This window comes from Tenrec ecaudatus, chromosome 14 (assembly GCF_050624435.1).
Source record: "Tenrec ecaudatus isolate mTenEca1 chromosome 14, mTenEca1.hap1, whole genome shotgun sequence".
NCBI lineage: Eukaryota > Metazoa > Chordata > Mammalia > Afrosoricida > Tenrecidae > Tenrec > Tenrec ecaudatus.
Window position 1 is genome coordinate 14,861,231 of NC_134543.1, and position 14,300 is coordinate 14,875,530.

Consider the following 14,300-nt stretch of genomic DNA (forward strand, 5'->3'; position numbering starts at 1 on the left):
GGCCTTGTCCTGGGTTAGTCTACCTCCCGAGATAGCTTTTGTACTTTAAAAAGTGAAGAATACGGAATTCTTTTATTTTCAGATTGTTAATCAAATTTATCTAAATGTTTCTAGTTTTAGGGAGGGCTTTGTGTATTATGATATTTTTAATTTGCAGTTGTTACCTAGAGCTCTGGCTTGGCTTCTTTCAGTTAGACTAACACTTAAATTTCTCCCTTTTAAAATTTTTCACGAGTAAAAATGATGAAAAAAAACATAAGAACTAGAAATCTGGTTCAGGTTGAATAATTCAGATTTTAAATAATCTAACTTTTTCTGTGACCAACAAGAGGACTATGTTTTATTTTGCAGCCATGGTCATAACATATTCATACTTACCAAAGTAAAAACACAACTATTAAAGTAGAAAATACAGAGAACAGTCTTAATTCCTACCTCTCTTTATGGGTCTTCTCAGAGAAGAATGGGAAGGAGTGATGTTAATAGAATTCTATAAACAAATACTTGACAGATTTTTTTAAGAGAGAAATTATTTTCCCTTGGGTTTTTTTTAGTGTGTATGTATTTACTTTTATTTGGTTTTTAATTGATCTATAATTAACCTATCATACAATCCAATGGTTCAGTCCAGCAAAAAGGGTGCATCACGGTCAGCATTTCCCTCTTTTACACATTGAGGCAGTTTATGTTGGAGAGATTAGCTACTAAGAGCATTCAGCTAATTAGTTGTAAAGATTAAAGCCCTTATCCTCTCTGGCTCAAGCACTGTGAACATATTCTTACCGCCAGGACGTGTGGGGGGGGCAGATTGCATCACTCTGTACGTCTTTGCCTAGCGGGTCAGCCTAAGGGAGGAAGGTTCTCAACAAGATGGACTGACGCAGACCTGCAGCCTTGGGCTCAAGCGGAAGAGTGATTGGGGGGAGGCCCGCCTTGGGTAACTTCGTCCCATTGAACATAGGCAGACGGCGTCATGACAGCAGAGCGGGGATTCTCAGTCTCTGTTGACACTTTGGGTCCGGTCATTCTTCATTGTGGGCGACACCAGCCTGTCATGTTGTCCGGTGTTACAGCACTCCTGGCCTCTACCTGCTCAATGGACCGGAGCCCCTCTGCCAGCTGTGGCAGCCAAACATGTGTCTAGACATCACCAAGTGTCCCCTGAGACACAGATTCCTCCCCGACCCACCCCCTCATTCAAACTACTAGTATAGAGCTATGCACCAAGTACCACAGCACCGGAATAGAGGGATGATTACCTGTGGCCCTTCAGAGGGATGCGTTGTTGACCTGACAGGAGGAAGCTGGGAGGCATGCTAAGTGTATTGTATCATGCATAAAAGTATCAAAGACCAGGAGGTTCATGACCAATGATGACTTCATTGAAAACAAGTGGTCATTGATGCCCTTGATCCTGGGAAAGTGATGGTGAAATTTGTGGACAACTAGCCAACATATAGCAGACCACCCCAGAGGACATGTTTGGATTTAGAACCCATTTTTGTGGTGGCAAGACTGCTGGCTTTGGCATGATTGAGGAATCTTTGGATTCTGCAAAGAAACATGAACTTAAACACATGCAAGGCATGGCTTGTATGAGAAGAAAAACAACAGCATAAGGAACGCAAGAACCAGATGAAGAAACGCAGGGGGACTCTAAAGGCCAATGTTGTGTTGGCAAAGATAAATGAAGTGTCTTAGTAGAAAGAAGAAAGATTCTTCTGTGATTTGATCTGCAGGGATGGTTCACCAGAGAAGTAAGAAACTATAAAATTTGAAAACAAAAACCAAACCAAAAAAAGAACACTGCATACCCCCATGTGTTGGAATTGTTGGGTTATGGACTCGAGGGGAGAACTAATCAGAAGTGTAGGGGGTGTCTCTTGAAGTCCTTCTGTGCCCCTGACCTGTAGAAAGGGGTTGGAACATGACCCCAGGACTACAGAACACTTCTGGAAACTGGCCATTGATGGTGTGCTTCAGGGACTTTCATGAATAGAGGTCAGATGAAATAACAGCCCATCTGCTTCGAGAGCCCTGGGCCACAGGCCACAAGCTCCTTCCTCTATTGATGGATTCACTGACCAGCGGTGCTTCTTTCTGCTTCAGGCCCTGCAGGCACCAAGCTGCCTCCCCAGGCTCTGGCTCAGACCACCCGCTCTCCTGCCTCCGGGGCTTCTGATTTCTCTTCTCTGCTCTAAGAGCACCAGCCAGCCCCAGCTCTCTGCACGCGGAGGCTTCTCAAACAAATATGCTTCTTAAGCGTGTTCCAAATGAATGAATCATGGTCTTTATTTTTAAAGTACTTCTGAAGGGCTTTATTGGAGGGTTTTGAAATTCCAAGGTCGGGTCTCATTTTCTTTTTGAGCATAGAGTACAAAGAAGACTACCTCCCACCTGCTACTCCCCACCCCCACCCACCTCGTGTCATGAAATGTGGTCTTCCATGTAGGTTTTTTTTTTAAATAGAAAGACCTAGTTTATATTTCCTTTTAATAGATATGAAAAATACATAATTTCATGGTCTAAAATGACTTGTATTTATTTCCTATTGTAGGTGGGGAGGGATCCTTCCATTCACATATGGGACACAGAGACGGTTAAACCATTGTCGATACTAAAGGGCTACCACCAGTGCGGTGTCTGTGCTGTTGATTTCTCAGGTGAGGTCATTTCCTGCCTCCGCATGAAGGATCCCAGCGCGGAGGTGACCCAGAGCGTTTCAGTGAGATTCTGGGTAGCCCAGGCGTGTTATGAAATGTGCACACTGGTATCCCAAGTCATCCCAACTATGATCTGTGACTTTGCCAGCTGGTGTATAATTCTAATCGAATGAGTATGATTTTTAGTGCCATTTAAAGAAACATGTTTCCAGTAAAATAAAATGTGTGCATAATGCCTAAAACCATCTCAAGTACCACTAGTCGCGTGTATCGTCTGCTTTGGCCAAACCCTGTTCTGTTCAGGTTTCATAGCCACAGAGGAAGCTTTGGAAATGTTTAGGGTAAAAGGGCTAAGCAAAAAAAGAGGGAGAATGAAAATGTTTCCTGAGTCGTTCTCAGAAGTGACAGTGTTATGGATTGAATCAGGCCCCTGACATACATGCTGGGGTTCTTACTCCTGTAACCTGGGGTAGAATGCCATCTGGGATAGGGCTCTTGTTGTTAGGTGATGGGCCTTGTCTGTGCAGGGTTGTGTCTTCAACCGACGTACTTAAAAAAATGGTTCTTGTTATTGAGCATGTACACGGCAAAAATACGCATCACTTCTACGTGTAAACTTGAGTGACAGTTTATTCTTCAAACTGTCCGGCCTTCCTCTCTATCTTTTCCTGAGTGGATCCTCCCCCATCACATGTAAACTGGCGGCCCCCTAAGGTTCCCGCCTCATCCTTCATGCTCCTGTGGTCCATTTGATCCCTGATAGATAGTTAGTGAGTCACACTACCTTCTTGTTTCCCTGTGGCTTCAGGAGAATTATAGAGCGATCGTTTGAGAGGCTCCAGAAAGTCTGGATTCTGTGACCGTTTGAAATTCTCTTCTGCATCCCCCACATTTTTATCAGTATTTATCTACAGAATTTCTTATCAGAATACTTGGTAATGGCAGCCAGGCCCCATCCCGTTCTTGTGGTCCCATAGCAAAGTAGACAAGTCTTAATGGAGAAAATCGGCCCCAGTTCCACTTCCTCCTCTTCGGAATCCTGGTGCTTGTTAGAGTTGTGTGCATGCCTACCATCTAGCTAACATTATTTTATAAACATTTAAATACAATGCTCTTGTTTTTTAATACACACTGAACGTTTCTCCTCTTCCCAACGGGAATGCGGGTCAATTTCCACAGCGGATGGGAAGCGCCTGGCATCGGTTGGGACAGACGACAGCCACACAATTGTGCTGTGGGACTGGAGGAAAGGCGAGAAGCTCTCCATGGCCAGGTAGGGAGACCATGCCATGATATTGGCAACACACCAAAACTCCTTTGGACTTCAGAGGTATTTGTAATCAGAACAGTTTTGAAATCGAGTAGACCTGTTACCTTTCACTGTTGCCGTCGTCATTACCACCAAATGCATTAGAGTGTACTCCTGGAATGAGCCCTCTGCCCACACCTGAGATACAAGTGGGTGCCAGGCCCTTGGTGATGGGCTCAGCACGGCAGGGTACAGAGAGGCACCTTCAGTGGGAAAACATTGTTTGCCTGTATTGCAGAGGGAGTAAAGACAAGATCTTTGTTGTCAAGATCAACCCCTACGTGCCTGACAGATTGATTACCGCGGGAATCAAACACCTGAGGTTTTGGCGTCGAGCAGGTAAGGACGCACCGCTTTTTAAGCATTGCTGTTTAGTGCTGAGTGGCTTCTAGGAGGGGTTTTACCCAGAAGCAACGCATTACACTGTATTGACTCCTGGAACAGAGAAGGGATATTGGTAAATCCGGACAAAGTCTGTCGTCAATGGTAATCCATGGGTGTTTTTTTTATTTTGACAAAAGTCCCTCTCTGATATAAGATGTCAACCATGGGGGGAAATGGCTAACAGGTACTGTGAAAAACTCGGCCATGACTGGATCACTTTTGAAATCAAGTTACCCCCCAAAAAAGGTTCAAATTTATTTTTATTTTTTAAGCAATTCACTGTAACCTTGTTGCATTGCAAATAGTGAATTGTTATTTGATTGTCTCTTAACTGTATTTATGTGCACTGGGTTGCGAGCCACATAGTAGGCAGCTTGAAATCACCAGCGGCTCTGCAGGAGAAAGACTGGGCTTTCTATACCATAAATAGTTACAATCTTGGAAACACACAAGGTTTGGGTCAGCATTGACTCAATGGCAGTGAGGAGTTTGCTTTGGGTTTGGTGATCAATATTTATAGTAGATTTATATTTGCTGGAGAATTTACCTCTGGAGATGCGTCACATGCTGTCTAAAATACTTCCTTCTGTTGAAGGCATATTCTTAAAGGGAAATTTTTCTAATACTTCTTTAGATGATGTTAAGCGATACAGAAATGGACAGGGATTACTATTGCCGTGATTTGTAACTAGAAGTATGGTCTTATGCAAAGTCACATTGGGGGGGAAATTGTCTCTTTTCCAAATAGAGTAATATATTTATGGAATTTTTACAGGTAACATCCAAATCTAAGTAAGTTTAATCCTTTCTGACAAAATCTAGTAAGTGTACACGAAGGCACACAAACACTAGAAAGAAGAGAGGCTGAAGAGAGAAGTCGCCTTTCAAGTGTATACGTTTCAGGTTGTCAACTGCGTAGGATGAATGGATTTCCAGACCCAAGGCTTAAAACCTGATCACATCATCATAGTAGGTGATACACCTGCACACCTGCAGAGCGAAAAGAAGTACCTTCATGCGTTTGTGATTTTACGCATCGAAGTGAACTGCTTTACGTTTGAGCATCTGGTCACTCCCCAGCAGTCCATCCAATTGCTGTGGAGGCGATGCCATCCTGGAGGACAAGGTGGAACCGCCCCTCAGGGTTTCGGAGACTGTAATTCTTTTTTCTTTTAAAAATCATTTTATTGGGGGTTCGTAGAACTCATCACAATCCATCCATCCGTCCATTGTGTCAAGCTCATTTGTACATTTGTTGCCATCGTCATTCTCAAACATTTGCTTTCTACTCGAGCCCTTGGGATCAGCTGAGACTGTAACTATGGTGACACAGGACCTCGTTTTCCTTCTTCAGAGCGCCTGCTGGGTTCAAATTAATGGCCATGCAGCTCACACTGCAGTGTTTAACCTGCTGCACGCCAGAGCTCTATTTCTGTCTTTAAAAAAATAAATCAACAAATGACTTGGAAATAACAGCTTTAAAAAGCAGATCGCCTTCAAATGAAGAATGTGCACTTGAGTATCTTTTGGGCCCCCGAAGGTTGATGAGACCTGAAACGGAACCAACTAAACGCAAACGTCGGGGCTTTAGGACAGACAACCCCTCCGGTTACGACGGAGATCTGTTCTAAACTGTGCCTGCCAGGCTGTAAGTGGGATGTGCAGGTGATTCAGGACAGGCGCATATGGTGCTTATCTAACCTTGGTTAGTGCAAGGAGAGGTTTGAAGCCTTCTCGGTCATTTAAAAACTGGACGTTCAGCAAGTGAAAGTGGCTGTCAGTGTTGGGTCAGTCGTTACAATGGGAGGCAAACTTTGCAGGACACTAAAGGGCGAGTTGGAGTTGTTTGTAGGCCGTACTCTAGGGACTGCAGGATTCTCTTCGACTTTCCTGGGAGTTCTTATCTAAGAGAAGTATGTACTTAGCTCGTTCATCTGACTAAGAGGTGTCCAGTGCTCTTTCTTAACATATAGAAGCAATGAATCTTTTATATGTTAAAACAACTCACTACTGTCGAGTCAATTCTGACGCGTCCCGACCCTCTCTGGGGTTTCCAAGGCGGTCCGTCTATACAGGAGCAGACAGCCTCCTCCTTCCCCTGCGGACTAACTGGTTGGTTTGGACCACGACCTTGGGGTCTGCCATCTAATGCTTACCCAGCACCAGCACCGGGACTCGCAGCCGAAACTCCGTTCATAGGGAAGCGGATCATCTGTGGGCTGCGCGCATAGTAGGACTGTATAGCCATCGCCATTTTAAAAGAGCTTTGTAGAGGGGCGAATCAACATGTATAAATGTCCCCAGCAAACAGTAAATAAAGCAAGCTACAAAAGAATATATACAAAGTAGGGTGTTTGTGGAAACTTTTAAGACATGAATAATAATTTGACTCCTTGACTAAGCACTCACAAATACACGTGTGGGGTGGACGCCCAAAGGAAGGCAGGAAAGTCACCACCATTACCTTCAGGATGGTTGGGAGGAAGATTGGAGATGATCTTGGCATGATCTTTCCATTGTTGGAGTAATTATTTTCATGTTGGCAGTGGATACACAAGTGTTGGTCATTTGTATTTATATATTTTTAGTATTCTTTCATATGTCTTAATTTTTAAAAACATTACGAAGAGGGATTTAGCCCAAGCTTTTGCCTATCCAGAAAGCAGTGACCTAAAGGTAGCCACAGGTGTGACTGCCTCAACCAGGCAGGTGGTGGTCACCTCTGATTGGGACCTTGCCCTTTTTACCTCTCCTTATACTGCTGCCTTTGAGCCTGGCGGCTTGATGCTTACTCCTTGGGCTGAGATCCACAAGCTCAACAGTTTGAAGCCACCAGCCGCCCCCTGGGAAAGATAGGGCTTTCTACTCCCAAGAAGAGTTACAGTTTGGGAAATCCAAAGGGGCAGTTCCTACCCTGTCCTATAGGGTTGCCATGAGTCAGAATGGGCTCGATGGCAGTGAATTTGGTTTTTATCTTTGCTGCTAACCACAAGATCAGCGGTTAGAAACCTCCAGCCCCTCTACGGGAGATAGACAAAACTTGTTACTCTCGTAAAGATGTAGTCTCAGAAACCCACAGGGGCAGTTCTGCCCTGCCCCCGAGGCTCACAGTGGGTCAGAATGGACTCATTGGCTGTGAGTTGGGTGTTTCATGAGCTGTCGAAGGGATCAGATATCAAGCATCAAGGAACAAAAAATCTTATCATTGTAAATGAGGGTGAGTGCAGAGTGGAGACCCAAAGCCCATCATTAGGCAACTGGACACCCCTTACTGAATGGTTGTAGGGAGGAGATGAGCCAGTCAGGGTGCAGGGTAGCAACAATGAAACATATAACTTTCCTCTAGTTTTTAAAAACTTCCTCCCTCCCACTATCATGATCCCAATTCTACCTTACAAATCTGGCTAGACCAGATGATGTACACTGGCACAGATAGCAACTGGAAACAGGGAATCTAGGACAGATGACTCCTTCAGGACTAGTGGTGAGAGTGGCGATGCCTGGAGGGTGGAGGGAATGTGGGGTAGAAAGGGGGAACCGATTACAGGAATCTACGTACAGCCTCCTCCCTGGGGGAGGGACAGCAGAGAAGAAGGCGGGGGGAGGCATCGGACAATGTAGCATATGACAAAATAATCATAATTTATGAATGATGAAAGGTTCATGAGGTGGGGGGAGTTGGGGAGGGAGGGGGAAAATGAGCAGCAGATATTAAGGGCTCAAGTAGAAGGCAAATGTCTTGAGGATGACGATGGCAACAAATGTACATATGTTCTTGACAAAATGGAAGGATGTATGGATTGTGATAATTGTACGAGCCCCCAGTAAAATGATTTTTAAAAAGAGGTAAAAAGAACCCTCTGCTTTACTGCGGTGAACGTTTTGGAAAGTGGTGTTTTCTTTTGGTCAATCAGGGGGAGGCCTGATTGGCCGAAAAGGCTACGTGGGCACGTTGGGGAGAACCGAGACCATGATGTGCGTGGTGTGCGGGTGGACCGAAGAGATGGCCTTCTCGGGGACGTCCACGGGAGACGTGTGCATCTGGAGGGACGTCTTTCTCGTCAAGACCGTGAAAGCGCACGACGGGCCCGTGTTCAGCATGCACGCGCTGGAGAAGGTGAGTGGCCGGGGACACTGCAGGTGGAATGGAGCAGAGAGCGCTCTCGGGAGCTCCCGGCCCTCTCTGCCTCCCTGGCTGGGCTGCCCCGCCACAGTGCCTGGCAGCCGGTTTGTTAGACGTGGGACCAGGGCTGGCATCCGGGCTGTGTTTTCGCTCTCTTGGCAAACTCGTGAACACAAAGCCAAATAAGTCAGCTGTTGTTGGTTTTTAATTGTTTTTTTTGTTTGTTTGTTTTGTCTTAAGTGAATAAGCTCCTTCTTGGTGTCAAATGCTGGGCCGAGTGCACTGTGTATTGTCACCGCGCCTAGGGGGTGCGAGGGCTGTTATTGACCTCCGTTTTCCAAAAGATGAAGGAATGCAGGCTGCAGGAAATTACAGGCTTCCCCATCTGGGATCCTTCTGTTGACGTCCTGCCCCCCAAGAAGAATCTCTATGTCCGGGAAGTGGAGGGGAAATCTCGCCCACTCTGGACAAGCGGTCGCTTCCAGCTGCTCATAGCCTTTCTGCTAGAATGTCTCTATTTAAAGGATTTTATGTATATATATCTCTGTTAACTTGACCCTTTCGGTCCGTAGGGATTCGTCACGGGCGGAAAAGACGGAGTCGTGGCTCTCTGGGATGACTCCTTTGAGAGGTGCCTCAAGACGTATGCCATCAAAAGAGCGGCTCTGGCCCCGGGATCCAAAGGCGAGTTAGAATTCCGTTTCCTGTGTGGGAGAAGAGATGACCTGCTCATCGGCAGGCTTGGTCAGGAGCCCCTGGGGCCTGCTTTCCCTGTGTCCTGGAAGGGCAGCAGCTGCTTATCTGGGTTCCAGACTCATCTCTGTCCTTGCAAGCTCGATTTTCAATGATGCAGATGTGACACACCAACCCGGGACGGCGTGTCGTTGCTCCTTTGGAACGCTGTAAAATTTCCACAGGAATTCCTCACAAGAGCATCACAGTTGCCAGCAGTCAGGAACTTGTCTGCACACTCGGCATGGTGGCACAGTGGTTATCCGTCAGGTTGTTAACTGGAAAGGTAGCAGTTCGAAACCACCAGCCACTCCGTGGGAGCAAGACGGGGCTTTCTACTCCTGTTAAGAAGGAACAGTCTCAGAAACGCACAGGGACAGTTCTGCCTGAGGGCAGTGCGTATGACCTCTTGGGCCCTATCCCCTGGCCCTTTCTTTTAGCACGTGTCTTCCTTGGGCGCAGTCCGCCAGGCTCTCCAAGCTACGTTTGCCTGCAACCTTCCATTCCTGCCCCGTGCTGCCCCTTCCAATGACCTGACCATGTGCGCATTGATCAGATCTGACACTATTTCTTCCTGGGATGAACACCCCCCCAAAAAACAAAAATAACACAAGAGAACTAGGTTAAGTTCCACTGCTCCCTGATGCCTTTTTCCATCTGATGCTCATGCACAGGGCATGTTCTCTTGCTGGGAGGCAGCTGGCTCTCCACTGCGTATCACTCAGCCACACCTAGACCCAGGACAGGCTTAAATGGGGGTGGCCTTGGGCAAAAGGAAATTGGGAATTAGCTGTGTTAAATTCTCTAGGCAGGGCCAGCAGGAAAGGAACTGTGGTGGCATGGTCGGTTACAATTGGTCAGCAGTTCAAAACCAACAGCTGCTTTTCAAGGCGACAAACAAGGCTTTCTGCTCCCATGAAGATTTACAGCCTCGGAAACCCAGGGGCGCTGTGACCTGGTCTCACAGGGCCTCTGTGTCGGCATCCAGGGCAAGGCAGGGTTCTGTTGTGGCTGCTTCTGAGTTAGGCAGGGCAGGAGGTGGGCAAGGAGTGACCGGTAAGAGAGGCAAACAAATGATTGTCCAATAATGGGAAGGGATCGGGGCTAGTATAGGACCGTAAAACCAGAGCACCCAGGTGGACTTATTTTTGAGCTGAAAAAAAAAATACAGTGTGTTTATGAAAATGCTTAAAATATGGGGAAGGGAACCTTGTGATTTCTAGTGTCAAAATAATACCACTGGCGCTATTGAAAGCCGTGTGTTGTCGTCTCCATTTACCCTTGCAGGCCTGCTCTTGGAAGATAACCCATCCATACGTGCCATCTCCTTAGGACACGGCCACATTCTAGTGGGCACAAAGAATGGTGAAATCCTAGAAGTGAATAAAAGTGGCCCAATCACGCTGCTGGTCCAGGTAAGCCCGCCGTCCGTGTGCTGCTCTTCTGCGCACAACATGGGCTTCTTCCACACTTCATAGTTAAAGCTGATGGTGCTGAACAACAGTGTTGCGTTAATCAAGAAAAGGTTGTTAATATACATAAGAGATTAAGTTGATTATCAATGTGTGATAATCAATAAACAAGTGTGCCTGCTCCCTGGTGGATTCGTTGCTAATACTTTCATGTAATTTATCACCAATTAGAGACCAATGGGAAGAAAAGCGGTTGGAATTAGCATAATTTATTCCATTGATTTTGTATTTCATTTTCTTTGACATTCAATATTTGTCACGCTTAAAGCTGCAACACTATTTAGCTCATTTTTCACTGAGGAAAGAAAAGAAATCATACTGCCTGAATATTTGCCAAAGGTTGATTCCTATCTAGTTTCCCAGGGCTGCCGTACAAAATTCCCAACGTCGGGCTTAAAACAAAGGTGTTCTGAAGACTCACGTTGAGAGTGTGAGCTGGGCAGCGGTCTCTCCAGAGGCTCGGGAAGATCCCAGCCGACGCTAACCGCGTCTCTCGTCCCGAATGGCACTTGGCCTATGGTGCTGGCACTCCAGTCCGTAGCTCAGTCTTCACTTGGTCCTTCGGGGTGGCCTCCTTTTAACTGACTGCATCTGCTGGGATCCTGTTGGTAAAGGAAGTCATTCACAGGTCCTGGGATTAGGTCTGTGATCTTGGGGGAAGGCACACTTCAGTCCATAACAATTCGTGGAAATCTTTATCAAAGGTGTTCATTTTAGGATGAAAATATAAAAATGTAAAAAATAATTAAATATATATATATATATTATAAATGTGTATGGGACACATTTTAAACGGAATGGCGGTGCAGCTGCTGGTCATATGACCCTTCACATCGCCTTGTTGTCAGGTGCCATTGGGCTGGTTCCGGCCCGCAGCGAGATTAGGAGTGTTATGTGCCAGACTCCTGTATCCCTGTACTTACTATGTTGTCTTGCCCGAAAAGTAGGGAGCAATATAAATCATTTAAAAAGCATTTTATGAGGTAGGACTTATCCTGATGAAACATTGTCCTCATTCAACTTAATAGTTAAGACCAAATTTGTCTTAACTTTTTTTTTCTGAAAAGGAATTACTTCTTTGTCAGTTCAGAATTACTGATTCTCCAACTCCCATGTCAGCCCTGCTAAGACACCGGTGGTGGGCATACAGGAGAGCGATGCACCTGCTTCGATGTTGGTACAATAGCCCGACGTATCCAGGAGATCTTGGAATCCCATTGCAGAACACTGTATGCAATGGGCCTTCCGAAAGTTTGTAGGGCAATCCCATTGTCTTTTAATTCAACTTTTCCACCAACTTTTTGAAGATCCCTCCGATTAATTATCAAGCTTAGTCTTTTTAATATCAGCTATATGTAAAATGCCTTTGAAGGAGAAAAAACATGGAGGCATGGGATTTAGCATGCTTTTGGTCTCTTGGAAAGCATTGATGGGGTATGTATCATTAGTATGGTATCAGTAACCGTTTCACAGTTGTGAGAAAATACTTAGAAGGCCTCAATAATGTACTGTTATTTCAGATATCTTTGATAGACTTAAAGGTTTCCAATGTCAAGTCTTCTCGGCAACAGAAGCAAGAGAACTGCTCTCTCTTCAATATTGTCTCGCTTGTCTATGAGGTCTTAGCCAATCCAGTAAAACAGAACAAAGCACTCCCTGCCCCACCCCACCCCCAGGCCCAGGTAAAACCAGTACCTTGGACACACCCACCTTACGGATATCACAGGTGGGCCTAACTCAGCCAAAGGGGTCAACCAATACCTTCAACCACGCCTCTCCAACCAGAGGTCTTAAAGGCTGACTACAGGAAAGCCAATTGCTCTCTTTGGCTCTGGTCTTGTGGCAGGTTGGAGGGTGGAGATGCACAGGTACTGCTGGGTGTGCCCCTCAGGGCCCACTTGGGGCCTGCTCAGGGCCCACATGTGCTTTGCCTCTTGGGCTCTTGCCCTCTTGGTCCCCGGGATTCCCCATTTCCATGCATGTGGGTGTTCTTGTCCATGTGGTTTTTCGTGTTCAGTCGGGAACCCCAGCATAGCTTCCACATGGCTTTGCACTCTTTCCAGCAATATCATATACCCTTTTGAGACTGAAAAACCTGAAACTTTTCTGTTCCTTAATTAAAAAATCACTTGGATTACAAATATATATATATATATATATAAAACAAAGCAAGAAAGGTATGTTAGAAATAAATGCAAAACACTGCCAGCTGTTTACAGGTCAAATGATCTTATACCTTACAACAGGGGTCCTCAACCTTTGTAAACAGGGCCCAGTTCACTGTCCCTCAGCCCCGTTGGAGGGCCGGACTATCGTTTAAAAAAAAAAACTATGAACAAATTCCTATGCACACTGCACATATCTTATTTTGAAGTCAATAAAACAAACGGGGCAAAAACACCTGGTGGGCGCGAATCAATGTCCTCACCGGCTGTAGTTTGAGGACACCCGCCTTAAAAGTTCAAGAGAATTCATTGAAAAACGATTACAGCTAATTAAAGAGCCAGAAGACCTTTCTTTAGTATGTCTGGTAAAGTGGTTCTACCGGCAACACATTCTCTCTGGGTTTTTGTTTGTTTGTGTTTATGGTTTTTGGTGGATTATGCATTGGGTTACTGATCACAAAGTCATCAGTTTGAAACCCCCAGCCTCTCCACTGGAGAAAGGTGGGACTTTCTAGTCTGGTAAAGAGAGCTTGGGGTCGAGAGCGTTCCCAGGTCTAGGGTTCTCCGTTCATAGCCCCACCCCCACCATAAGTGATGAGTCCCTGTACTCTTGCTGTTTTTAACACTGTCTTTTTCTGTGTCAGCCATGTCACAGGGTATGTCTGGGCCTTTTGTGTTGTTCTTAAATGAATGGATGAGTGTTTTTCATCAAAATTGGGATGTTTGCAAGCATTTTTGTTTTGTGTTTTTGCAGCCTTCTCTTCTCTACTCCTAAAACCTGTATGTTAATGTGATGACTGGTGCTCCCTTTTTGAAACGTTTCATTGACATATAATTCACACATCACAAAATTCAGTAGTTCAGTCGTATTGATAAGTGATGCAGTGGTATTGATTAGAATGGAACAGTCGTATTGATAAGAGCGGTGCAGTCTTCACAACAGTCAATGTTGGCTGAGGCTTTGGTCATTTTTATTTTTCTCTCTGATCTTCAGATTGCTAGGTCTCTTGATCTGTATGCAAAATTGCTCATTCTTTTTTTCTGTCATTTCAGTCAACTATTGCCGTCTCTGGTGAATATTTTCATTTCATGTACTTGTTTTTAATTCCAGAATTTTTCTTTTTATTAATATTTTCAGCTTGGTCAGATATTATCAACCTTTATGTTAAGGAATTTCTCTTTTACTTCTTTAAGCCAGCTTTCCTTTACTTCTTTGGATATGTTTATAATGGCGACTTTGATCTCTTTGTTAACTCTGAAATGGGACGGTCCTGTTGAAAGCGTGCTGGGAACCTGGATGATTGGCAGCAACAGGGCAGCTGCTGTCTCAGATGCTGCTCATCAGTAGGTGGGGTTGCTGTGCAGTGCCCACACTGCCCGCGTTTTCCGAGAGGGAGCTTAAGTTTTTGCTAGTTGTCTCCTCTTCATGTTTTCCCATTCTGGCCATTCTTC

General features: G+C 45.3%; 1 protein-coding gene across 1 annotated transcript in view; it reads left to right on the forward strand.

The window, feature by feature from the left end:
* The window catches only part of EML5 (EMAP like 5), a 144,780-nt gene that overhangs the window by 70,983 nt on the left and 59,497 nt on the right, over positions 1-14,300 (forward strand). The window contains exons 15-20 of the mRNA XM_075531644.1: positions 2,558-2,663; positions 3,843-3,936; positions 4,211-4,311; positions 8,271-8,473; positions 9,052-9,163; positions 10,499-10,626. Coding sequence (XP_075387759.1) covers positions 2,558-2,663; positions 3,843-3,936; positions 4,211-4,311; positions 8,271-8,473; positions 9,052-9,163; positions 10,499-10,626 — 744 coding nt within the window. The remainder of the gene's footprint in view (positions 1-2,557; positions 2,664-3,842; positions 3,937-4,210; positions 4,312-8,270; positions 8,474-9,051; positions 9,164-10,498; positions 10,627-14,300) is intronic.